Consider the following 26,117-nt stretch of genomic DNA (forward strand, 5'->3'; position numbering starts at 1 on the left):
AGAGAGGTTTGACACGTAGGCCTAACATTATGTTAACCGAGAAGTTGTTGTAGGCCTACTGACCAAAAAAGAGAAGTAGGCTATCCTGCTAATTCCTGCTAATCATTTAATGTATTTATTTATTGTTGTCCATTTATCGAACTTACATGCCTCTTTATATAACGTTAGGAATTATTACTATGTACCAATTTATGGTACACAGACTCGGTATCTCTCGCGGTCTGTCGAGCGCGCTCTCGGACACACTCGGTCTCTCTCGAGCACTGTCGCCACTGGATCGGACACACTCGGTCTCTCTCGAGCACTGTCGCCACTGGATCGGACACACTCGGTCTGTCTGTCTCGCGCAGTGTCGCTCGCTCGCGGAATTCGCTTCGCTTTTTGTCCAGTCCGACGACTCATACACCAGCGAGTAACGGACAGTAGCGCCGTTGCCCAGGAGGGGAATGGATCTGTGAAAGCCCACTTCATCAGCGAGTGAGTCACTGCACCACACTGACATTATTACCAGAAATGAACCGTCTTAGATAGGATTAGAAGACTGCCAGGTTGCTATACAGCAATAGTTTATTCGGTGCAGCTATCGAGTTAGCTCGTAGCTCGTAATGCCTGTGTCTGAAAATCCAGTGAGCTGCCGATACAGACAGCATGTTTGGGCGTCAGAGGAGCTGGACAAATCCGCAGGCATTTTGGTGCGTTCCGAGTCTGTAGTATTTTGGGGCATTATCTTATCGGTGCTATTTAGACAACTCGACACAACCAACGCATGATGTGTGATAATAAAAGGTAATCTCTTACCCAGAATTGTTGTCTATAGATAGCTCACTAGATAGTCAAAGCCTCAAAAACTATTCGCTATTAAGCTTGTGGGTGAATTGTTTAATTTCTGGCTCTGTCATAACTGCTTACAGAACAGACTTGATGTGTTTGCTTGATTAACGTTAGGAACTAACGTTAACGTTACGTGTCTTTAGTAGACACACCAGCTAAATGCCTTAACGTCCTTTACCTGAGCTTTATTAATCACGTCCGAGCTGTTGCTCATTAGTTCTTTAGACCAGACTTAGTCCTGTTTTGGAGAGATTAATAAATGCATCTGGTTGTAAAATACCAAATTATACACAAATATTACTTCCGTGAATAGAGGAAAGTGCACTACTTTTAGATTTTGGAACTGACATCTACAACTTTCCCATATCTTCAGTTATTTGGTAAACTATGCACTTAAATCAGATGATTCTGAAAATGGTCTGATTGATTATTGTCACTCTTATTGTCTGATTATGTTAACACTGTAGTCTTATCATTAGTTAAATTGAACTAGCTAAAGAAAAGTAATGCAGTTATTTTATTTGAAACTGTTTATGTCATGTCAGGTGTTTATGACACAGCAAGATTATTATTTAATATAGTGCACTGGCCTTTAGGACTCAACCATGAATTAAACATTCACAAGAGACCTGCTGTAATTCCATATGATTGCATCAACTGGTTTCACATTTTGGATGGGTACTCATGTTACTGTCTGAGGCTACTGGATGTCTGGATGGGTTTAAAGAACGACCTGTGTCGTTGCCCTCCTTTGATGCAATACTATGAGACTAAACACAACTATAAATGGATTAAAAAAAAATCCAGATGTGTTGTCCGTATTACTTTTTAAAATGTTGTACAAAGTGCATGTTAATGATTGATGCTTTTGAAATACCAAGGTCAGTACCTTGTTTGCCGTGCAGGCCATTTACTATATAACAGCTTTCATTTTCTCAACTTTTAGTTATTTTTTCGTTACTAAGGTCATCCGTGTTACTGGTCGTAAGCATGTGTTTAGATGAGAGTCTGGTTTGTGTCGCTTGCTAGCAAGATCTCTTAAAATTACACTTGAGGGTTTAGGCCTATATATTAGGCTAATATATACTAATATTGGATAATCCAGTGAATTGAATGTTTTTACAAAAGAAAGATACTTCATCTCATTTCATTATTTTCTCTTTTTACTTAACCTTGATGGTTGAAATAACAAGTTTAAAATTAGATGATTTATGATGAATCCTGGTCACATTTAAAGTTAGAGTCCAATTCTCATTATTAACTAAAAGTCCGGGTTGTTTGTTCGCATTACTAAATATTTCAACATTGCTCTCACATATACATTACAGGTTTTTTTTTTTTTAAGAAATTCATTATTTTCATTTCATACCTTTAATTCACACATACCTTTAATTCGTCAAAGACACATTTAATTGATCAGACAATTATAGTGCTTCAAAAGATGTCTATTTCAAATAAATGCTGTTCTGTTAAACTTTATAATCATCAAATAGTCCCGCTTTCAACTCTATAACTCTGATAATAAGATGAAGACTGGAGACTGGCTGCTTATCATTCAGCTTACATTTTAAAATGTATTAAGTTAATGTTTAAAATGAATATTTTAGAAATAAAATTTTCACAATATCACTGTATTTTTGATAAAAGAAATTCAGCCTTGGTGAGCATTCTTTCAAAAACATAAAAATATCTTATTGACCCCAGACTTTGACACCATTAAATGTCCAAACCATCTGATATCCAAACAGGATTTCAAATGTTAAACCCTAAGTTCGTGACTCCTAATGTTTGTCTTTCAGGGGCCTGATAATGGCCAGCCGAGGAGGCTAGCGTTACCATGGGCAGCGTCACTCTGCGCTACTTTTGCTATGGTTGCCTCTTCACCTCCGTGACCTGGTCGATTCTTCTCTTCCTGTATTTCAACCTCAGCCAGGAAAGCCGCTTGTCTTTCAGAAATGTGCCCGTCCAGGGGCAGCGCCGTTTCCAACCTCGTTTCACCCGTGGCCCAGCGGTCCAGCATAGAGATGGCAGTCAAGTGCGCAAAGGCCATGCAATGGAGGCCGTCAAACCGGACCTCTCTCCAGAGCTGGGTTAGTGGATGTTTCAAGTATAAAAAATAATATACAACAGCCACAGCAAATTAACATGTAGGTAGGCTATTTAATGAAGTCTGGGTAATATTTTACCTTTAGTTTTGGTCATGGTTTCCAAGGATGAGGGCATGTCATACAACCTGTACCAAGAGTAAGATTAATTTGTGCCTAATAGAGTTTGATTGGACGCACAGCCTTGGCTTTGACACAAACAACATAAGATGTGGAAAGAGTTTTCTTCTTTATGAGCTTTGTCAGCTATCCTATTTTTTGGGTTGCGTCTTGTTCATTTCGTTAACGAAAACTATGACAAAATGTACATTAGCAAGCTTTTCCTATGACAGTGACGTGATGACAACAATGTCATTAAACGATATCTGACTATATCAACATGCAATATCGTTGATAAAAAAAATGAGACTAAAATGTAACTTAAAAAAAAAATCTCTTTTTGTTGGAAAAAAGGGAGTACAAGCCTCTACTATGAGCGTTCATGCGTGCGGTTGCCAGATGTCAAGAGTTTAAATTCCACAATCAGAGCTTTTCTGTTAAAAGGATACATTTTCTACCTGGTGTTTTACTTAATCTTTGCAATCTGGCAAAATTAACACTAGTTGCGACCAAGCAGTTAAGACGCACTGGTCTAAAGCTGCCAGCATTACAGTCAGTGGCTATGTTTACATGCAACCAAATAATCCATTAGTAATGGGATTGACGGCTCAATCGGCCTGAAAAGCCTTCATGTAAACACATTAATCGATCCGATTGAGCTCGATCGTATTGAAAGGGGTCGTTTATTCCTTTTCTAATCCGGTCGAGACTCGAGAGAACGTAACACTTGATCAAATTGAAAATCGAAACTGGAAAGGACTGTGCATGTGCAATGACGTAGAAATGGGGTAATGACGAATGACGAGCGACACGAGCTGTTGTTGTTGTTGTTAAAATAACTTAACTTCAGTCCTCACTTCATACTCTCATCCACAGACACTTTATTTTGGGCGCAGACAGGGCCGTTTTTACTGTTTGATAAATAAGCAGCACGGCATAACGCTTCATGTGCTCGTCGTCTCCTAATCAGGACTTGGAATAGATAAATATTAAGTCTGCTCTTGGGAGAAGTTTGCACAAACAGCGGGAAACTGTATATTTGTGTGTGCGCATGTCAAGAAAATTAATTCTGATTAGAAGCTTGTGTGACATATCACTTTATTTATCATTTTCTACGTTAACTACTGTACGTACATGTAAAATATGTTCAGAGTCATCAATCGGAATGAATTACAATTCCAATTGAAACAAAAGGTGTGCGTGTAAATGTAGCCAGTGAGCGAGAAAGAGAGACAGTACGGCACATTTACGGTAATGAACTCTACCAGAGTGTCAAGCTGACGTCTCACCATGTGCTTTCTAGAATAAATTGTGTTGACAGTTTATTTCAGTTAAAGGATAATTCCGGTATTTAACACCTTGAGTCTATATTGTAGTTTGTTTTGGATGAACAAGAGTGGTGGACAACATTTTTTTGACAATGGTTCCTCTCTCGAGTTTTTGACTATAAAAGAATTGGCCATGGACCCATTTAACATTGGAGTCAATGGGCATGTCCGAAAATGTCATTAAAACAGCCAATAATGTTCGTTTACAAAACTGTTAAACTCACCGAGTGGTTAGTGGTGTTCGTTGATGATTATAAACAATATATCGTCGCAATATATGATTCCAATCCGTTTATTTTGCTATAGTGGAACTATTTTTTCAGACACTTCACAACCGTTTAACTTCCGCTCATTATTTGAATCTGAAGCGTTAGCACACTCCCGACCATTTCCGTTAGCGCATTTATATTAACGAGCACTCAGTCCTTCAACAGAATTCAATGGGATTTTACAAAATGACGAATAAAACACGACAGAAACTGTATTTCGCAACACTTTTTGTTACTGGAACATCAACTAACATCACTAATCACTCGGTGAGTTGCACAGTTTTGAAAACTAATGTTAAAGGTTGTTTTAATGACATTTTCGGACATGCCCATTGACTCCAATGTTAAATGGGTCCATGGCCAACTCTTATATAGTCAAAAACTCGAGAGAGGAACCATTGTCAAAAAAATGTTGTCCACCACTCTTGTTCATCCAAAACAAACTACAATATAGACTCAAGGTGTTAAATACCGGAATTATCCTTTAATTAGAAAAGTCTGCATGGCTTGAAAAAGGTTTACTCAAAAACAGGAATGAAAATTTGACACATATTACTTTTGTTTTTAGTACATTTACTACAATTGGCCATTCACTGCAGAAGTCGCTGGATTAAATTTTACTGCCAGATAAATGGTTAGCCTATGTAGGTATTAGCCAGTGAGAACAGATTTTGTTGCCATGACAACACATTTTCTACTGTTATGAAGTTGAATCGATCCACCACTGTGGACTCCACTAATTCCTCTGAAAAAGCAGCTTTCTCTTAATAAGCAGCCACTGAGTATTAAGTTATTGTTTGTTTTTTACATTAGTGTTTTGTGTTTTGGTCAGATGTGTCAGAAGACTCTTTTCTTCTCTTATTACGGGGCACCAGTCAGGAATTTCACCTTGACAATAAAGAGCAATCAAAGATTGTTGAACAAATAAAGAGTCTCTTACTGTATTATTAACACAAGGAAGACACACAAATGTACGGTAATAATAAAATACATTTTATTAACAAAAAGATAAACAAGAGTAATCAACACAACTACTAAATTAATACCATGAATGATAAAGGAATAAAGTGTATAATATGCATAAAATACAAGTGATTAAGTTTGGTGTTGCTATGGCAGAGTTATGTTATCTAATGGAAAGATAAACTGTTGTTTCTCTGAAACTAAGAAGGTGAAGAACCATGTTCAAAATCCTGTTGCGCCACAGAGCGCCATTTACATGCTACTTTAAAGGCTCCTAATTTAGTTTTAGAGGTCTCATTTCATTATTTATTTATAAAACACATTTAAAAACAAAGCAGGGTTAACCAAAGTGCTTTACATATCATTATACTCAAAAACAGAACAGATTACAATCAATAAAATAACAAACACAAAACTAAGTATTTCAATACAAACCAACATTAAGAAAATATATTTTAAAGGGCACCTATTATGCCCCTTTTCACAAGATGTAAAATAAGTCTCTGATGTGCCCTGAGTGTGTATGTGAAATTTTATCTCAAAATACCCAACAGATAATTTTTTACAGTATGTTTAAATTGTCACTTTTTGGGGCACAGAAAAAAACGTTTTAGTGTGTATCCCTTTAAATGCAAATGAGCTGTTGCTGCCGGCACAAAGGGCGGAGCCTCACGAGCTCGCGCTCAGAGCCAGGACAATCTCATCTGATAATATCAGAACAGAAACACTCAGTAGCGGTGTTCATTTCGAAATGGAGTCGGACAATAATGCCCACAGATCCAGAGAATATATGCTTTATGGAGAGCAGGTATAGTCTAGTTTAGACTGTAAATGTTGCATGTTGCAGCTGTAATTCCTCACAAGCAATAATAACAAGTATATGTCCATCAACACACCGATGTGTATATTTCTAATTTATTTAGGGGCACATGCGGGAACTGTATCAATAACAGCGCATATGTTAGCCAAGCTCTAATTGGAATGACGGATAATAAAATGTTTGTAAAAACAAATCTTGCTCCATCCTTTATCTTTACTTAAAGTATTAGAAAGACAGACAATCTACATTAATAGACATAGTTTTAGGCAATAGTGGCCCACAGCTGTTAGAATAGTGTTAGAATAGTATGTAAGACCGTAATAAGGTGAGTTTGCCGGTTTGCTGGAGACCAACACAATATAAAACACAAAACTATGTATTTTGAACACCAGGTAGAAAATATATACATCAATAATTATTCATACTTACAGGTTGTGATTCTGAGGAGCAAGCTGGTCCAAATAAACTGGGTACTGACCCATCTTTCAAGAGCAAGCATTTTGCAAATCCCGCATTGAACTGCTTCTCAAAAACGAGATTTGAGAAGCAGTCGTCGTCAGTAAAGTGATGTTTGAGGGCTGGTCAAGTTGTTCGCGGGCGGACAACGTACAATATAATTGCATTATGCAAATGTATTTTCTAGTGAAGAAGAACCGTCACGCAGTACGATTCGAAATACAAATGACTCGTATATGCGGTTCTTTACCATATATGCGGTAAAATCTATTCAAAGGAATTTTTCTGCTGGTCCAGGCCTAAACCTTAGGAATTAGTCTCAAAATGGGTGAAGGGCAGAAACTGCAAAAAAAGACAATGAGAAGTCCTGTCCTGTCTTGTCCTTGGTACCAGGTTGTCTTCTTGCCCTCTAACACCCCTTTTTCACCAGCAAGAACCGGGTGCTAGTTCAGACCCAGAGCTATTGGATTTGGTTCGATTGACGAGCTTTCTAAGAACCGGTTTGCCTTTCCACAGGCTAGAGAGTAACCACAGAGCCAGATCTTACGTCACTGTATACATCTCGTGTTGCCCAGCAACGCTAGCGCGGCAGCGCCAAACACAAACACACCAGGCTTGTTCGAGATGGTTCGGCTTCTCGCAGACCGATGACATCAAAGCACTGCGAAAGCGATCCAAAAGCACAAGGAATCATACTCCGCGCCGCTGCGATGATGCATCTCGAACAAGCCTTCCATCAACAATGGCGGTCGTTGTGTTACTATTGATGCTCATGGCTTTGCGAACCTACATCGGCATCCAAACACGGCGAATACAACGTGTTCGCTGCTGCTCACCGTAACTTGCATAGACAGAGATTACAATCGAGCTGCTATTAGCTCGATTAGCTGCTATTTAAAAAATGGCGGTCACAAGTTTCTGTTTGTGTTGTTGGTCACGGTAACCAGCCCCTAACGCAAGCGGTTCTTATTTCTAGCCCAGCAATGTTTTGGTGCTGCTTAAAGGAACACTCCACTTTTTTTTGGAAATAGGCTCATTTTCCAACTCCCCTAGAGTTAAACAGTTGAGTTTTACCGTTTCCGGGTCTGGCGGTAGCACTTTTAGCATAGCTTAGCAGAGATCATTGAATCTGATTAGACCGTTAGCATCTCTCTCAAAAAAATGCGTAATAATCAGGGAACTTTGCTGCCCTACCAGCAGGCGCAATGATATTACAAACTTAGTGCCGGTCATGTTGGAAGTTACCGAGCTGGAGACTATTTTCCATAGACAGTATATAAGAGCTATTATTTTCCGGCACTGAGTAATATCATTGCGCCTGCTGCACCCATGGTATGGCAGCACAGTTCCTTGATTATTACGCAGGAATGAGAGTATAGTTCCTAGTCATATTGGCCTAGAAAATCGCAACTTTTCATTTTCTGTCGGTCTTAGTACAAGATGTAACTACAGAAGAGTCAAGTTTTAAATAGGAAAAATATCGAAACTCTTTGGTCATTTTTTGAGAGAGATGCTAACGGTCTAATCAGATTCAATGATCTATGCTAAGCTATGCTAAAAGTGCTACCGCCAGACCCGGAGATCGGCTGAATGGATTCGAAACCGGTAAAACTCAACTATTTAACTCTAGGGGAGTTGGAAAATGAGCCTATTTCCAAAAAAAGTGGAGTGTTCCTTTAAGAACCACTTTTCCTGGTTCAGAGCTGGTGCTTTGGGTGTCGAAAAACAAAGAACAGATTTGAAACTAGACTCTGGCTCCGCACCAGCACCAGCATTGCCTTGGTGGAAAAGGGGTATAAGAGGTGTCTGTCAGTTGTCCTATTATCTTTATCTGATGGTGTTGGACAATTGTTTGTGCTAGTCCACCAAAATCCAATCAAAATATAGCCAACCTTTCCACTGTGGTCAGTCAGAGAGGGGCCCCGGAATGTGCTGTTTACTACATGTGTTATGATCTCTGATTTCAGGAATGATTTTTAACAAGCAGGATCAAGAGGTACGAGATAATGGATATCATAAGCACGCCTTCAATGTACTCATCAGTAACCGCCTCGGCTACCACAGAAACGTCCCCGACACTAGGAATGACAAGTACGAGATCTGTGTATTAACCACTTGCTTAAATCATTATCTCTCTTGAATCATTCGCTAGTAGAAGTCACCATGAAATCAGAATTGAAGTTTCTTAATTTTTATTGCATATTGCAGTGTTTATTATACGTTATTTATCCACAAGTAATTTTATTTTTTAAGTCATGTGCCCTCGTAATATTTAATTAAAAAACATTAACTTCCCCTTCTTTTCTGATGATGTGTGAGCCGGCCCGAGGGCTGAGCAATAATCCCACCTTTCCAGCAACCTGTCTCTCACAAGAGAGAGCAGTTAACAAATGACAACAATCCAATCAATGGACAAAATCAAGTCCCACTCTGAATTTTTGTCTAGTTTGAGAAGCCGTTTCACTCGGATATGTTACAGTAGGGAAGAAATACGATCTTAATTTCCATTTCATGCTGACTTTTTAACTTGATATAAACCTAAAACTTTAAAGTAATTGAGTTAATGTTCAGTTAAGGGAATAGTTCACCCAAAAGTTACAAAAATAAAAAAATAAATTATTTACTCACCCTTCATGTTATTCTCTTTGAACACAAACTGATCATTTTTAAAGAATATTTACTCAGCCTTTTACACAACATGTCTATTGACCATGTGAAAATAATTATTTTGTGAGAGAAACAGACTAAGCCCAAATTAAAATTTAAGTTGTTATCCACTGAAAAGATGTATATTTAATATGTCATTCGGCATTGTTACTCACATTGTTACTCAAATTTTCAGTTGTTGACTTCAGTTGGCATTTCAGATTTGGTCACTTTGATCTGTCATTGTATGAAAAAGAGTCATGTAAATAAAAATATACTTAAAAAATTATCAATTTGTGTTTCACAGAAGGAAAAAAATACTGTAGGTTTAGATAATTATAGAATTAAAATGTTTGGGTGAACCAGTGTTTATGGAACATTTAATGAGGTCAAGGTGCACATAAGGTTTGTAACAAAACATGCCATATTGTGTAAATGGAGGTCAAGTAGTGTGCTGCTTGGCATGATTCTGCTGTAAATCATCACATGAACACTGTTCCCAACAGGTGCAGAGACAGGATCTATCCCGTGGCTTTGCCTGCGGCCAGCATAGTGATCTGTTTCTTCAATGAGGCATTCTCTGCCCTCCTGAGGACTGTTCACAGTGTGCTGGATCGCACACCAAACTACCTGCTCCATGAGATCATACTGGTGGATGACCACAGTGAACTGGGCAAGCTGCCTTACTTCTCTAAACATGTATAGTACTACTGTAGGAGTATAGCAGTAGGCCAGTACTCAATTAATTGTCTAAGAGTATAACTGCAAAAAGCACTGGAGAGAAACAACTTAATATAAAATAACTTAATATATCACAGTTTGAATGCACTTTAAACATGGCAAATCACAATGTTGGCATATCATGAACCAGATATTAGGTCTGCGTGCATGTGAACTGAATCATTTGGTCAACAAATCATCTTCTAGACATGTTGTACTGTTAAAACCCCTGTCAAAATTCTACAATTAGTCTTACGACAAGTGGAAATTCATGAGACAAGCTTTCAGATCTCCTGGCTTTAACCATTAAAATATTCGATAGAAGACAGAGTTTTTGAGCGAAGGGTAAGAAATGGAGTAACCGAGCTGGCTGTCTTACTCATCAGATGTCACTGTATTTCTGACAGATGATCTTAAGGAAGACTTGGATTCTTACATTCAGCAGCACCTGCCGAAGAATGTGAAGCTGGTTCGTAATGAGCAAAGGGAGGGGCTGATTCGTGGGAGGATGATTGGGGCATCTCATGCTACAGGTTAGACTTTAAACCCCCATTCATTTACACTAGGTTTAGTTTTTTGCACTGTAGGCTGTTCACACACTACACCAGAGGTGTCCAATCCTGCTCCAGGAGGTCCAACGTCCAGCTGAGTTTAACTCCAACACACTCGCCTGGAAGATTTTAGCACTCCTCCTCGATTGGCTGTCAGGTGGACGTTCGCCCTCCAGGAGCAGGATTGGGCACCCCAGTACTACACAATTCTGTTCAACCATTCAAACTGAATATTTGTTTTCCTGTTAATTATTAAACGTTGTGAATTGTACTGTTTTAAACCAAAGTGGTGTTATCTACAGTGAAAATTATAGTGATTGTCTTGCAAGTGGGTAATCCTTTTTTGTGGTTATAAAAATAGACGTAAGCAAACAATAGCCTTTAAAATGACTTAAAATACATGTATAATAACAATGAGGCAATAATATTTGGTTCAAGTAAAGTATCAAAAGCAAGTAATATGGTTTTATAGAATAACACTGTTAAAATACATCATATAATATACATAACAAACAATCAAATTATGTGCTTTATGTATTATAGCAAATGCCTGCTGGGGTGCCAACAGCCTGGTGTTATTACACTTTACAGCAGATCAAATCTTTGTTTAAACTTGGCATCCACCTCAGATTTGGTACTTTGTTGCTGTTTAGACTAGCTGCTTTTTTTCATATTTGTGAACAAAGCTGTAGTTATCTTTTCAATCCTTCCGTAAGCCTGTCTTCATCTTTCAGGTGAGGTGTTGGTGTTTCTGGACAGTCACTGTGAGGTGAATGAGGCATGGCTCCAGCCTCTGCTCACACCCATTAAAGAGAACAGAAAGACTGTGGTGTGTCCCGTCATCGACATCATCAGCGCAGACACACTAGTATACAGTCCCTCTCCTATCGTGCGAGGGGGATTCAACTGGGGCTTGCACTTTAAATGGGACCCAGTACCCATGTCTGAACTCAACAGCCCTGATGGAGCCATCAGGTATTACCTGTGCGTTACATTATGCTGGAATGCAATCACATGCTCGCCTTTCTGAATATTTTATAATATCAAATATAGTCAACATTTAAAGTGGATCAAAACCTTTCATTAAAGTTATACATGAATTTTGAACAATACCCGTTCTTGTCTTAGGAGAACTTTTTTGAACCATGTTGACTACTGTATTTTGTAATACCAAATAAAAAGAGAAAATAGCCAAATGAGATGAAGTAATAATATAGTTTTATTTGTATTAATAGTTTTATTAGTATTATTTGGAATAATTATTTGTATAATTGTGATAACGTTTTGTGACATAACATACTTTGAAATACTTTGATGTAATTATGGTCACGCTGCGAACCCCTGTGTAATACTGCATATCCTGTCCCTGAAGCAGCTGTTATTGATTGGGATGAGGGCCAACACTTTAACCTTCACAGACTGTCATGTTTAAAATCAATCTCCCCAGACAGAGTTTGAACTATAGAGTTGTCTGTGTTACTCTAAGCCCTTTTTCCACTTACATTCACATTTACCAGTTATGTTTGGACACATCTACTCATTCTATTTTGCGAATTCTATAATAATAGAGAAGTCAAGTGAAAGTATTGGAAAATATGTAGTGAGCAAAATATTATATAAATCCAAAAAAGTTTAGTTTTGTAAAAAGAAACTTGTGTATAGGTAAAACTTTATATTTGTCTAGCGTATGTCTTCAGATCAGAAGAGGTTTTAGAGTCATGTGAAACAAATGCAGTCCAGTTTGTCCACAGATTTGCTGGTAGTGCACACAAGCCCACTGTGTTACACTGAGATATGACTCCAGTCTTGTTTCTGCAGGTCTCCCACAATGGCAGGTGGACTGTTTGCCATGGACAGGAATTATTTTTATGAGCTTGGCCAGTATGACCGTGGCATGGACATATGGGGTGGAGAGAACTTGGAAATCTCTTTTCGGGTAAATGGTTTGTGTATACTTTTTTTTTGACCAAATTTGTTTTTGTTTTTTTACAAACCCATGTGGGCTTACGACGGACCTGCAGGAGTTGATGAAAAGCTAAACATTACATTTAATGTAATAATAATAAAAACAAATTAGGCTGCACAATAAACTGAAATAGCAATACATCAAATCAAAGGCTGCAATTTAATTAGGGAAGTATATATTCTGCTGCACTGCGTGTTTAAGAGTGGCACTGTGTAACTTTTGATAGTGTTTTCTCAAAGCAGTTCGTTCACAGTAAATAAAAAAGTAAAAAAAAAAAAAAAAGTTTAACATGCATTTGGGAACGCAATGTGCAGTAGGTTCTTTTTATTTACTTTCACCTAATTTCCAACATTTTTGTGGACGTAAGTTTACAAGTTTAAGATTTTAAGAATCTTGTAACTAATAAGTAACTTGAAGTTTTTGTTGGTTCTTGTAAAAAGTGAATCTATACAGTTGTAATAAAAATTATTCAACCTCCATTGCAAATCAGGTTTATTGGCAAAATGTAGACTTTCAGCTGTTTGCAATGAACAAATCAAACAAAAGTAATTGAAATAGCTCATCACAACACATGTTTCAAGTAGTTTCTCCAAAGTCAACACAAAATGCAACTTTTAATGACTTCTGCAGTCTCAAAATTCTCAAGCTCACCTGATGCATCAATTTAAGGGCTGCATTAGTTGCACCTGGTGTGCTAGAGCTAGAACACATGAGATATCTGGCTAGGTTTATTGAGTGTCATGTTTGACTGCATGTTAGAAATATGGCTAAGTCAAAAGAATGTTCCAAAAAGTTAACAGAAGATATCATCGCCCTTCACAAACAAGGAACAGGATACAAAAAGATAGCAAAGGCACTAAATGTTCCTAGAGAAACCGTTGGAAGCGTTCAAAGTTAAAGGAACAGTGGTTACACTACCAGGATGGATGGTCTGCAATCAGATTTCTGAGAAGGCAGGTTAAAAAAATAAAACCTCGAGTGATTGCAAAAGACCTGCAGCAAGACTTGGTGGCAACAGACACTGAGGTTTCAGTTTGCACAATAAGGCTCACTAAACTCATGCCTAGACGTATTTCAAGATGTACACCATTAGTGTCAAGTCACCTTTATTTATATAGCGCTTTTTACAATACGGATTGTTTCAAAGCAGCTTTACAGAGATAACAGGAAAATAATGCAAAAAAGTTTGTTTCCAGAAGAAAATAGCGTCACAGTCCAGCTTAAGTAAATTCAGTGATGTTTCATTTTTGTTGAAACATCAAAAATTGTATTAAATGAATAACTAAATTAATAACAAAAAAGTTATTAATTTAGTTAATTTATATTTATATAAACTTAAACCGTGATATCATCGTCCAGCTCAGTTCAGTTCTTGTATTATAGTGTTAATGCAGGCAGATGTTGGTTTGGAACAATCAGAATATTATCCAGTTCCATCTGGTTGAAGATCGGAGTCACGCCGGTATGGTGACGGGTTTGTTGAGGATCAGTGCCGACGGCTGTGGTGTCGATGAGGCCTTCACAGGGGAGAGTCTAGTTGACACAATCTCTGCTGACACTTCAGGGATGCGCTGTGGTCGTGTCTAGGTGCAGGTCCACCATCTGGTCTGGATATGGCCTGGATCCAGCTGATTACAGTAAACCTTGTAATAAGCAGAAAGACTAACATTAGTGTAGATGCCATTCTTCTTACGATTTAACGGGTACATTGGGTGTTATAGCAAGTATAATGACCCAAAAACACAAGAAAAGTCAGCTCCAATTTGTTCAAAATCATAAATAAGCCTGCAAGTTTTTAGTATTCTGTTCTGTGGAGCAATGAAACAAACGTTTTTTTATTTTATTTTTTTTAAACAAAACTGGAACTTTTCCGCCCTATGGATCAGCGGTATGTCTGGTGGAAGAAGAAAGAAGCATATGCTGAAAAGAACACTCTGTCTGCAGTTAATCATGGTGGGGCTCGGTGATGCTCTGGGGCTGCTTCGCATCCTCTGGCACTGGAAACCTGCAGCGTGTGGAAGCCAAGATGGATTCATTGAAGCATCAGGAAATCCTAGATGAAAACATGCTGTCAGTGAGGAAGCTACATTTTAGGCGTCATTGGATCTTCCAACAGGACAATGATTCCAAGCATACCTCAAATTCCACCAAGGCTTGGTTGCAAAAGAAGTCCTGGAACATTCTACAGTGGCCATCACAGTCACCTGACTTGAACCCCATAGAAAATCTCTGGTGGGGTTTAAAGAAGGCGGTTGCCAGCACGCAGACTGAGCTGGAGGCCTCTGCTCATGAGGAATGGGCTTAGATTCCTCAGAAACACTGCCAGAAGCTGGTGTCTGGTTATACATCCGTTTGCAGCAGGTCATAACAGCAAAAGGGTGTTGAATAATTTTGAGACTGCAGAATTCATTAAATAAAAGTTGCACTTTCAGTTGAATTTGGGGAAACCACTTGAAACATTTGTTGTGTTGAGCCATTACTTTTGTTTGTTATTTGTTCATTGCAAACAGCTCAAAGTCTGTATATTTTGCCAATAAACCTGATTTTCAATGAGGGTTGAATAATTTATATTACAGCTGTGTATATATATAGATGTATATGTATATATAGATATATATTTTATCCGTTTAATTCCATATCATGTGACCATTAACCAACGTCAGAGATCATTAAATAGTTGAAAAATATTTCTGAGGGTGTTCGGAACCCCCTGATTTAGACATTTTTATTTGATTTTGGGACCAAAGATATACTTGGTTGAAATTATTTTCTCTCATCAGATTTGGATGTGTGGAGGCCAGTTGCTAATCGTTCCCTGCTCCAGGGTGGGGCATATCTTCCGCAAGCGCCGGCCCTATGGGTCACCTGGAGGTCAGGATACAATGGCCCACAATTCTCTGCGTCTGGCCCATGTCTGGATGGACGACTATAAGGTGGAGATCAATAGCATAATACTATAATAATAAAATACTCTGTGTGATGGAAATAATGTGTTGTGAGAAACATGAAAGTTGCGCCAGTATGTAGGAGATCAGTTTCTTTGATCCGTTTGCCTGAGTTTCCTCACATTAATAAGTGGTCATTATTCAGAAATAAATGACTGCTGAATGCTGAGATTAACCAGTCAGAATTCAATATATCAGAGAGCGAATAAAGTTAGATTTTTTTGTTCCAGTTTTTTTTTTCTAATTGTAAACCTTCAACAAAAATTATTCAATCTAGAGTGAAATAGTTACTGTTTTCTTGTCAATATTGTAGTTTTATTTTATTTATCGAGGCATTCCAGGTCTCTTCTCTTGAGAGTTTTTCCTCAGTTTTTTTTTTTTTTTTCTGTGTTGTTTTCCCGGGCATTTTATGAAGTCAAAGTTGACATATTTCACAGAATATCGCATAGTGCATGATGGGTACAGATTCTGTTTTGTTTTTTTAAAACTTTACATGCTTCCATCCTATCGGAGAAAATCTAATGTTTGATATTTTTAGCCAATCGTAGAACACGCATTGTTTTGTTTTCATTTGTCATGCATCTCCTTGCAACATTTCTGCATGAGTCGTTTAGTGTATGATGCCCTTAACTTTGGTTTTCGCACATGCTCTCTTTTAGAGGATAGAATTTGACCTCTATAAGACCGAGGAGAGCAGATATCACATGGCTTCACAAAAAAAGTTCAGCATGTCCACCATGACCCTGATTCTTTAAGGTCACTCAATAAATTGATTGTTTTTTGTCGGGTTGGACATTGACAGCTGTGGTGCTGAAAGTTGTTCATCGCTGTTGGCAACCTATAGCACGTGCAGCATGCAGTTCATTACTCTCCTGGTCAAAGAAAATGGGCCAAGCCAAAAATGGCCAAATATGTAGTGAGTTTTTTTAATGGTTTTAACCATTTTAATCACAAATCACTGGTCAGGAAATACTTTAGATAAAGTAATTTAGCTCTGAATAGCCTTCACGTGTTTAAGCTGTGTGGGTAAACTTGCAGACAGATTTTTACAGGAAGAAAATTCAGTCTCCCACTCAATGTTGATGGCTTCCAACAGTTCATGTAGTTGAAAAATGTTTCCCAGTTCATTTGAGTTTAATGTGAGACCAAATATTCACTATAGGGTTAAATCTGCCTGATGGAGTCGTTCTCAAGACACTTCTTGTTTCTCTTTGCAAATTGGGCTGGAGACTTGTTGAAAAATAACATCTGATCATTCCTCTTTAGATATAAAGGCTTTCAATTTGCGGGAAGCAAGCCATTCTGCAATATTCTCCTGCACTCCAAAGCATTAAATGACTTTTTATAGTGAAGTACCAATACCAGCAGCTAAAAGGCTCCCCACACAATGACACCTCCTCCTCCATGCTTCACTGGGTTAGAGATGCATTTATTATTATATTTTTGAGCAGATTTTCGAAGACACCGCTCTAGAGCATCACCATGCAACTCGTGTTTCACTGTGATTCATCACTCCACACACAACTTCCCATATTCTGACAAAAACTTAATTCTGTCTTTGTTGGTTTTCTTAGACAGAAATGGATTTTTAAGTAGTACATTTGCTTAAATTTAGCTAATTTCCTGATCAATGATTTGTGTTTAAGAGAATTAAGAGCTTAGTGTTTAACCATTTTTGGCTTGGCCCATTTTTTTTTTTTTTTCAGGAGTGTACATGATGGAGATGTGTGAAATTCTTCATGCGTGTTAGAATTGTACAGCTGCGTCCATTGCGTCGAACTTCATAGTCTCCTCATAATTGGCTCCTCGTCTAAGAGATAATTGACCCAGTTAGAGGAGAATGTAATTACCTGTGTCAGACACTTTAAAGCTGCGCTTCAGCCGGTTATTCTCAAGATCCTGCTTAACAGGGTCAGCTACATTCTCAGCAATATTGGTTTAGTCTTTTTTGCAAAAAAAAAAAAATTCTCCCTTCAGTAGTGTGTAAGAGTGTTGAATTATTTTCCAGCTAATGTGGATTTTTTATTAATGCTGTTCTGATGTCCTTTTCGTAGGTGCTTGATTATAAATAACACACATTATGCCTTAACATTTTTTCCTGAATTTGACGTATTCATGTGATGGAGAGAGAGGCGGCAATGATTTAGAACAGGATCTCCCAAACTGGGCTTTGTGAGAGAACAGCATGGGGTTTGTGAGTTCATGAAAAACTAATAATTAAATCATAAAAAATGCACAATATAATTAATCAATTATTTTAAATTAATGACTTTTTTTAGAGAGTTATTAAAGTGTTATTAAATATTAAAGGGGACCTATTATGCTATTTTTTATTTATTTTTTACCTTTCCTTAAGTGTATAATATAGCTGTTCTGTGCGTGTACATTTCCAACACATGCCCCAAGCAGTAGACCAATCACAACAGACTGGGGTGGGCTGACCAATCAGAGCAGACTGGGCTTTTCAGAAGGTGGGTTTTAAAGAACTAAATTTGAGTGTTCAGACGGGGTGAAAATTTAGTTTTTTGAACAGTAAATTATGTAAACCTATTCTAGTAGACCCCTAAATCAAGTCAGGAATCTTGGTGTGTCTCTAGAGTCAGACCTTAGCTTCAGTAGTCATGTCAAAGCAATAACTAAATCAGCATACTATCATCTGAAAAATATTGCAAGAATTAGATGTTTTTTTTCCAGTCAAGACTTAGAGAAACTTGTGCATGCTTTCATCACCAGCAGGGTGGATTATTGTAATGGACTCCTTACTGGCCTTCCCAAAAAGACCATAAGACAGTTGCAGCTCGTACAGAACGCTGCCGCCAGGCTTCTGAGCAGAACCAGAAAATATGAACATATCACACCAGTCCTCAGGTCTTTACACTGGCTCCCAGTTACATTTAGGATTTATCTTAAAGTATTATTACTGGTATATAAATCATTTAATGGCCTAGGACCTCAATACATTGCAGATATGCTCACTGAACATAAACCCAACAGATCACTCAGATCATTAGGATCACATCAGCTAGAAACACCAAGGGTTCACTCTAAGCAAGGAGAGTCCGCTTTTAGCTACTATGCCAGCCGCAGCTGGAACCAGCTTCCAGAGGAGATCAGGTGTGCTCCTACAGTAGCCACATTCAAATCCAGACTCAAAACACATCTGTTTAGCTTAGCATTTACTGAATGAGCACTGTGCCACTGTTCGTCCGACTGTTTGTACTGTATTTTATTAAATTTTTTATTCTAAACTGTTTTAATTATTCTTTCAAGAGGTCGAAGGGGTTCCCTGATTAGGTTTTGGGAATCCTTGATTTAGAGGTCTAGAGCAGAACTGCACTTTATTAGCAACGGTTGTGCGCTTCTGTGTGACAGTCCAATTAGAGGCAAATTAGCTGGGATTTCTCATATTTTCAGCCAAGCTAATTTAGAAATGTTGTTTTGGACACTGACAGCTCATCTGAAGTAAAGAGCTAGAAAAACAAGATACATGTCTGGATTCATTTAACTTTAATACTGTGGCTTTTTTACATATTTAACATATTTGTAGGATAACTTGAATGGGGGTTCACCATAGGCTCTTGTATTTAAAAGGGATTGTCATTCTTAACTTTGCAGTGTGGATGTGGCCATTGTGATGTTTCCTCTCATGTCATTCTTATTTATTAGCCAGCAGCCATATCACCCTGTAGCCCAAGACTGGTCGCCCACTGAAGCTAAGCAGGGCTGAGCCTGGTTAGTACCTTGATGGGAGACCTCCTGAGAATACCAGGTTGCTGCTGGAAGAGGTGTTAGTGAGGCCAGCAGGGGGCGCTCACCCTGTGGTCTGTGTGGGTCCTAACGCCCCGGTATAATGACGGGGACACTAAAGCACCGTCCTTCGGATGAGACGTTAAACAGAGGTCCTGACTCTCTGTGGTCATTACAAATCCTAGGATGTCCTTTGAAAAAGAGTAGGGGTGTAACCCCGGCATCCTGACCAAATTTGCCCCTTGGCTTCTGTCCATCATGGCCTCCTAATCCCCATATACTGATCGGCTTCATCACTGTCTCCTCTCAGCCAATAAGCTGGTGTGTGGTGGGCATTCTGGCGCAATATGGCTGCCATCGCATCATCCAGGTGATGCTGCACATTGGTGGTCGTTGAGGAGATTCCCCCTTCCATATGTGAAGTGCTTTGAGGTCCCAGAAAAGCGCTATATAAATGTAACAAATTATTATTATTATTATTATTGACTGACTTTAAGTGATCTGGCCATAAAACACCTCAGAATTAGATTTTGAATTTGAATTTTCTTAAATTTACCATAGTTATTTTCTCATTGCATTGGTGTGTCTCAAGTCTTCAACAAATACGTAGGGGTACAAATGTTGCCCTTTGCTCTTCACCCTCTCTGAAGTGTGCAGGGGCTTTAATACTTGCTTGAGTATGGAATTGACCACAACAGTCAACTTAAACGCACCTTTGCGAGAATGTTTTGCCTTGCATATGCTTTTTCAGTAAATTATATAATAGAATATTTATATTGCAAATGTGTCTGTCCATCAGGAGCAGTACTTTGTCTTGCGCCCTGAGCTGAGGAACCGTGACTATGGGGACATCAGCGAGCGGGTCGCTATTCGGAAGCGACTGCAGTGTCACTCTTTTAAATGGTACCTGGAAAACATCTACCCTGAAATGCAGGTTTCCTCCCCACGCAAGCCCCAGCAGCCTGTCTTCATCAACAAGGGTTTGAAGAGACCCAAAGTCCTGCAGCGGGGTCGGGTAAGACCTCACGTTGACCCTTATGCTTACCTTATCTTGTATCAATAAATGGCTGCACGAATGTGTCTGTTGTTTTTAAATTTGACTCTCACAACACAGACTCTATTTTTCTATTGAGTGTCATTTTAATTAAACCAAACCAGTGTTTTAAATATACACTGATGAGCTGAAACATTATGACCACTCACATGTGAAGTTAAAAATATTAATAATAATTTCCTAACAAGGTCACATGTGAAGTTCTGAGTAGATTAGATGATTAGTGAACAATCAGTTCTTGTAGTCAATGTGTTGGATTGAAGCAGAAATGGGCAAGAGTAAAGATCTGAGATTTTGGCAAGGACCAAGGGGTCGATTTGGTCAAAGCATCTCTGAAAAGGATCGTTGTGGGATCCTCCTGGGGCCGGTTTCACAAAGCTATTTTAGACTGGTCTATAGTGTTAGACAAGTCTAAAATTTGCTCATAGACTAGTCTAATGCAAGTTAGACTGTTTCACAAAAATAAAGACTGACTTAATTTAGACCCAAAAAATTAGACACCTTACCCCAGGCTAACTTTGGTCTAAGACTCTGTTACCTTGGCAACCAGCAGTAACAATCAGTTACATCACAAACAGCCAAAAGAAAAGGGAAAATGGCTCTTAATTTGTGGTTTGCAGACAACGTGGAGAGCACTGAGAAGGGAAAGGGTTTTTAGGGACCGCAGTAACCTACTGGAAATATATAATAATGAGGACTTCATCGTCGGTTTCGTTTTTGTATCTTTTCTGTACGTCTTTAACGCTCAACGGTCGCTGTTAACTGTCATAGCAATCTTTTTCCAAACATTTCTTCTTGTTACTACATTCTCCGCTAAATTTCCAAAGTAAAATGTCCTTGTAGCTGTTATACTCCTCCAACAAACACATATTTTCTGCTGGGATAAACTGCACTGAGCGGCTGAATGCGCTTACTCGATCTGCCATGTTTTTGGTTTTGAAAAGTGTCTTAGTTTACCCAGAATGCATTGCAGTGTAGTCCTACTTAAGATAGTCAAAGTCTTAAGTGCTTTGTGAAACGGTCTGATTTAGATGTCTATTTGAAGTCTGACTATCTACTATATCTAAGCCATAGTCAAAGTCTATCTTTGTGAGACCGGCCCCTGGTCAGCATTGGTGAGAACCTACGGACTGGTCTGAGGAGCGACAAACCACAAACTGGCGAGTGTTGGGCGTCCAAGGCTCATTGGCCACAAGGGCAATGAAGGCTAACCCATCTAGTCTGACCGCTAGAAGATCTTTTGTGGCACAAGTCACAGAACATTTTAATGTAGGTTAAGAGAGTACTGTGTAACATCTCACTCAGCTGTGTAGCCCATGCCCATGATGACCCTGGTCCACCATCAAAAGCACCTACAATGGGAATGCATCAGAACTGGACCTTGGATCAGTGGAAGAAGGTCACCTAGTCCAGTGTACAAGCCGTGTACATGTGCGCATGGGGAAGTGAAGGCACCAGGATGCATTGTGGGATGACAGCATGTGGAGGGAGTGTGATGCTCTGGGCAGTGTTTTGCTGGGAATCTCTGAGTCCGGCTATTCATGTGGACCTCAGTTTGACATGTGCCACCTACCTAAATGTCGTAAACCAGGTACACTCCTTCTTTGCAATATGGTATTCCCTGATGGCACGCACCCTGCCAGACTGCACACATTGTTCAAGAGTGGTTTGAGAAACACAGAAGAGTTCAAGATGTTGCCCTGGCCTGGCCTACAAATCCCTTATCTCAATCTGATGGACCAACAAGTCTGATCCATGGTGGCTCAACCTCGCAACTTACAGGACTTGAAGAATCTGCTGCTAACGTCTTGGTGTCAGATACCACAGAACACCTTCAGGGGTCTTGTAGAGTCCATGCCTCGACGGGTCGGCGCTGTTTTGGCAACACGATGAGGACCGACAACATTTTAGTCAGGTGGTCATAATGTTTTGGCTTATTGGGGTCTGTTTTTAGGTTTGACTCTCACAACATAGATAGACACGCGATTTTTCTATTGAGTGTCATTACTATTACCTTCTGTATTGTAAGTAAATAAAGTGCAGAGCCGTATGGGAAATGAACAGACGGCTCTCTGTATGAACAGCAGAGGGCAGTAGAGCAGCTTTTGAACAGCACGGGGTCGGACGACTCCACTGATGTTTTGCATTAGTTTTGCACTGCACTAGTTTAATGTAAGAGAATATTTAGAATATCATCAGATTTTTTTCTTCTTCTAAGCCAATAAGGTTTGTTAGTTATCACCATGAACTGTTTTAATGTACTTCTTTAAAAATAAATATTTTTTTCTGTTCTCTGTCAGCTGCGTAATCTGCTGGCTAACAAGTGTCTGGTGGCACAGGGACGTCCCAGTCAGAAGGGGGGCGCTGTGGTGGTGAGAGACTGTGACCCACAGGACCCTGAGCAGGTCAGGTCATCAAACTGCTGTCATTCTGTGATCATTATAAGCAGCTATGAAGTGAATTTTGCAGATAATTATTGTTATTAATTATTTTTAGCTCTGGTGAACACTTGGGCTGCTCATGTATGTCCTATATCAGTATTCATCGTTGACTCATACTGAACAAACTACTGTAGATTCTTATTTAAAAAAAATGCTGTTCTTTTGTCCTTTTTTGTTTTTGTTTTTCATGTCTACAAAATTGTTAAGCAGTGTAACTGTTTTCTACTTTGATGATAATAAATGTTTCTTAAGAAATTATTTTAATATGATTTGATGCTTAAGGATCATGTGGCACTATACTGGAGTAATGGCTGCTGAAATTTCAGCTTTGCCATCACTGGAATAAATTACAGAAAATATATTTATATAATATATATTATAATATATAATATAATATATATATATATATTTGAATTATATTCAAATAGAAAACAGTTATTTTAAAATGTAATAATATTTCATAAATTGTTACAAATTATTTTTAATTAAATAAATGCAGCCTTGGTGAGCATAAGAGGCTTTTTTTTAACCGACCCCACACTTTTAGTGGTAGTGTAAATGCTGCAAGTTTTTTGTTTGTTTTTTGGTTGCTGTAGTTAAAAAAAAAAAAGTATTAATTTTTTTATCTTACCAACTGTTTACTGTTGTTTTTTTGCCACAGTTAGATTACTGTCTGCCTTACTAACCCAACAAGTCCTGAAAATAAATGGGCTGTCATATCTAAACATAATGAAGCGCATACTTTTAAGTTTTATTATTGGTGTCGTTTCTGTTGTGTAGATGTTTTGTAATTGTACCCTGTGTGTTGTTGTTTTGCAGGAATGGGCTTATGATGAGGAACATGAGTTGATTCTAGCCGGGCTGCTGTGTTTGGACATGTCTGAGATTCGTTCCTCTGACCCGCCGCGCCTCATGAAGTGTCACGGCTCGGGTGGATCTCAACAGTGGACACTGGGGGTGAGGAATCTTTACACTCTTCTATCACCTGCACACTAGGGCTGCAACTGCCAGGTTTTTCATAACCAAGTAGTACATCATTTCTTTGATTAATTAGATTTTGAAAAAGTCACATCTTATTTTAAGCATTATGTTGAAATGTGCAAATCTGTTCAAATAATGTGCAGATTAAAGGCTATAAAAAGGTTTTTTTCTTGTATATGCCTCTTTTTATAATGTTTAAACAATGTTGTTGTTGTTTTGTCCTCACAGAAGAATAGCTGGCTGTACCAGGTGTCAGTGGGCCAGTGTTTGGCTGTTGCCGACCCGCCCAGCATCAAAGGATATGTTGCTATGGCGATCTGTGATGATTCCCGGTCCCAGCAGTGGCAGTTGGAGGGTTGAAGGTGCTGGCAGTGTGAGGAACAGCTAGAATAGAGCGCCCCCTCTGGCTGGGGATTGAACTGCACCGTCGCAGTGCCGTCAGATCAGAAATGGACATCAGACCCTCGCTGGTCCAGACTGCTGTAACTGAGTGTTGTGAGGGCCTGCTGTGAGGACCACAATTTGAGCTCAACTTTGAGTTTCAGCCTTGGTCTGAAGCTTTCTCGACCCATATTCTTTACTCAGAAACCAACTATTTTTAGAGTATTTTAAAAATTGTGTTTCTTCAAGTATTTGTAAGTTTTAATAATTTTAATTTGCTCTTTGAAATGTAAACGATTTGCACAGAGAAATTCTATTTTCATTTTATTACAGATGTTAGATGTGTTTAATATAACCATAGTCTTTAATCATCATTTTTAAATATGAATGCAGCATTTCTTAGCATTATATTTGTATTTGTCTTCTTTTTTTTTGTCAAATTAACATAAGCCTGTCGTTTTGATTTCCTTTATGTAATTTTATTTGATTTAATGATCACTGGATTTACCTTGACCTTAATAAACTGTAAATTAATTGGGTCGTTCTGTAATGGATTAGTATTTCTTATGATTGCTGGCATTAAAATATGGAGGAGTTCAGTGAAATAGCTTAATGAATAAAATCCATAATTATTGGTAAGCTACTTTACTACACTTAAGACAAGCGGTTTGGAAAATGGGTAGAAGGACAGTATTTTAATCTCTTAATAATTTTGGACTGACACTTAAAGCTTTAAATGTACTTTTTCACGTGAGCAGTCTTTTCATGGATAAAAGTACACATATTTGAAAGTCCGATGTGAATGTAAACTGCACTTCCTGTCATTTTGTACATGTAATTGTAAATACAGTGACATAAGAATTTAACATGGTGTTATTTTGTTTTAAAAGTGCATTCAATAGTTAAAAATGACATTTAAAATGTTTTACGCATTAGGAAATAAAGTGTGTTTTTGTGAAGAGTCATCTGAATGGTGTACACTCACTTAAGACAAAGACAGATCATAATAGTTTTCTATAAAAAAAAGTATTTTAATCATGTTGAAATCACATGACCCACTGTCTTTCACTAAACATTAGGGAGCTCTGGCTGTAGCCTTTGTACCAGTGTCGAGGCCAGCGATTTTAAAGTGAGTGGACCTATGCCTACTCTCAAATTACATAATTTTACAATATCATAACAATTATTTGACAAGATTAGTTAAATGTGTTTCATTGTCAACCCACAGTTTCATGAATACATGACAAAGGCTGCAACCAAAATCCCATACTCTGTTGAAGTAATTACTTCACGACGCTAAAAAGTTGATATACTGTCTATGTAAAAAGTAGGCTACGTTCTGTGTGTAGTATGAATGTAATGTAGCCTACTACATTCGCCATGTTGTCATTATCATGTGACATACCACCGTGAGTTAATCGCATCAGTGCCATTCACAAATCCTCTCCCGTGGCTTCATAGGATAGTAAAGTGCATGCATCTAATAAATTATTCATTCAAGAACGTTGTGCAAGTTTACTGCAACAATGGAGGTGCAAACTTCACGTACTTTTAGAAATTCCGTTTTTAGTTGATCCCAGACTGTAAAAAAAAAAAAAAAGATTGATCAGGTTGATCCTGTTAGTGCTCGTTGCCACCCTATGGTTGCCACAGTTAAACACGACGGCTTTCTTCTTCCACGAGGGGGTTTGGCGTCGTGACGGCTTTGTTTCCAGGGACACACACATCCTGTAGAATTAAACCAATCAAATCACGACTGAAACCCCTGAAGTGTCTGAATCCAAAGATGTTAACTTTCAAGGTCAAGTTGCCAG

General features: G+C 38.5%; 1 protein-coding gene across 2 annotated transcripts; it reads left to right on the forward strand.

The window, feature by feature from the left end:
- Nucleotides 1–25,266, forward strand: galnt11 (UDP-N-acetyl-alpha-D-galactosamine:polypeptide N-acetylgalactosaminyltransferase 11 (GalNAc-T11)). Of its 2 annotated transcripts, none has more exons than XM_079601953.1 (12): nt 1–477; nt 2,631–2,921; nt 8,839–8,962; nt 10,024–10,190; nt 10,645–10,770; nt 11,523–11,763; nt 12,607–12,724; nt 15,535–15,687; nt 20,246–20,461; nt 22,801–22,905; nt 23,761–23,898; nt 24,151–25,266. In XM_079601953.1, the coding sequence occupies exons 2-12, from the start codon at nt 2,669–2,671 to the stop codon at nt 24,280–24,282; spliced, it is 1,773 nt and encodes a 590-aa protein (XP_079458079.1). In that variant the 5' UTR covers nt 1–477; nt 2,631–2,668; the 3' UTR covers nt 24,283–25,266. The 2 variants fall into 2 exon arrangements, with proteins under 2 accessions (XP_079458079.1, XP_079458080.1); XM_079601954.1 differs by having other exon boundaries at nt 440–786.
- Nucleotides 25,267–26,117: the final 851 nt, after the last annotated feature.

Source organism: Phoxinus phoxinus, assembly GCF_949152265.1.
Source record: "Phoxinus phoxinus genome assembly, chromosome: 24".
NCBI classification, from domain to species: domain Eukaryota; kingdom Metazoa; phylum Chordata; class Actinopteri; order Cypriniformes; family Leuciscidae; genus Phoxinus; species Phoxinus phoxinus.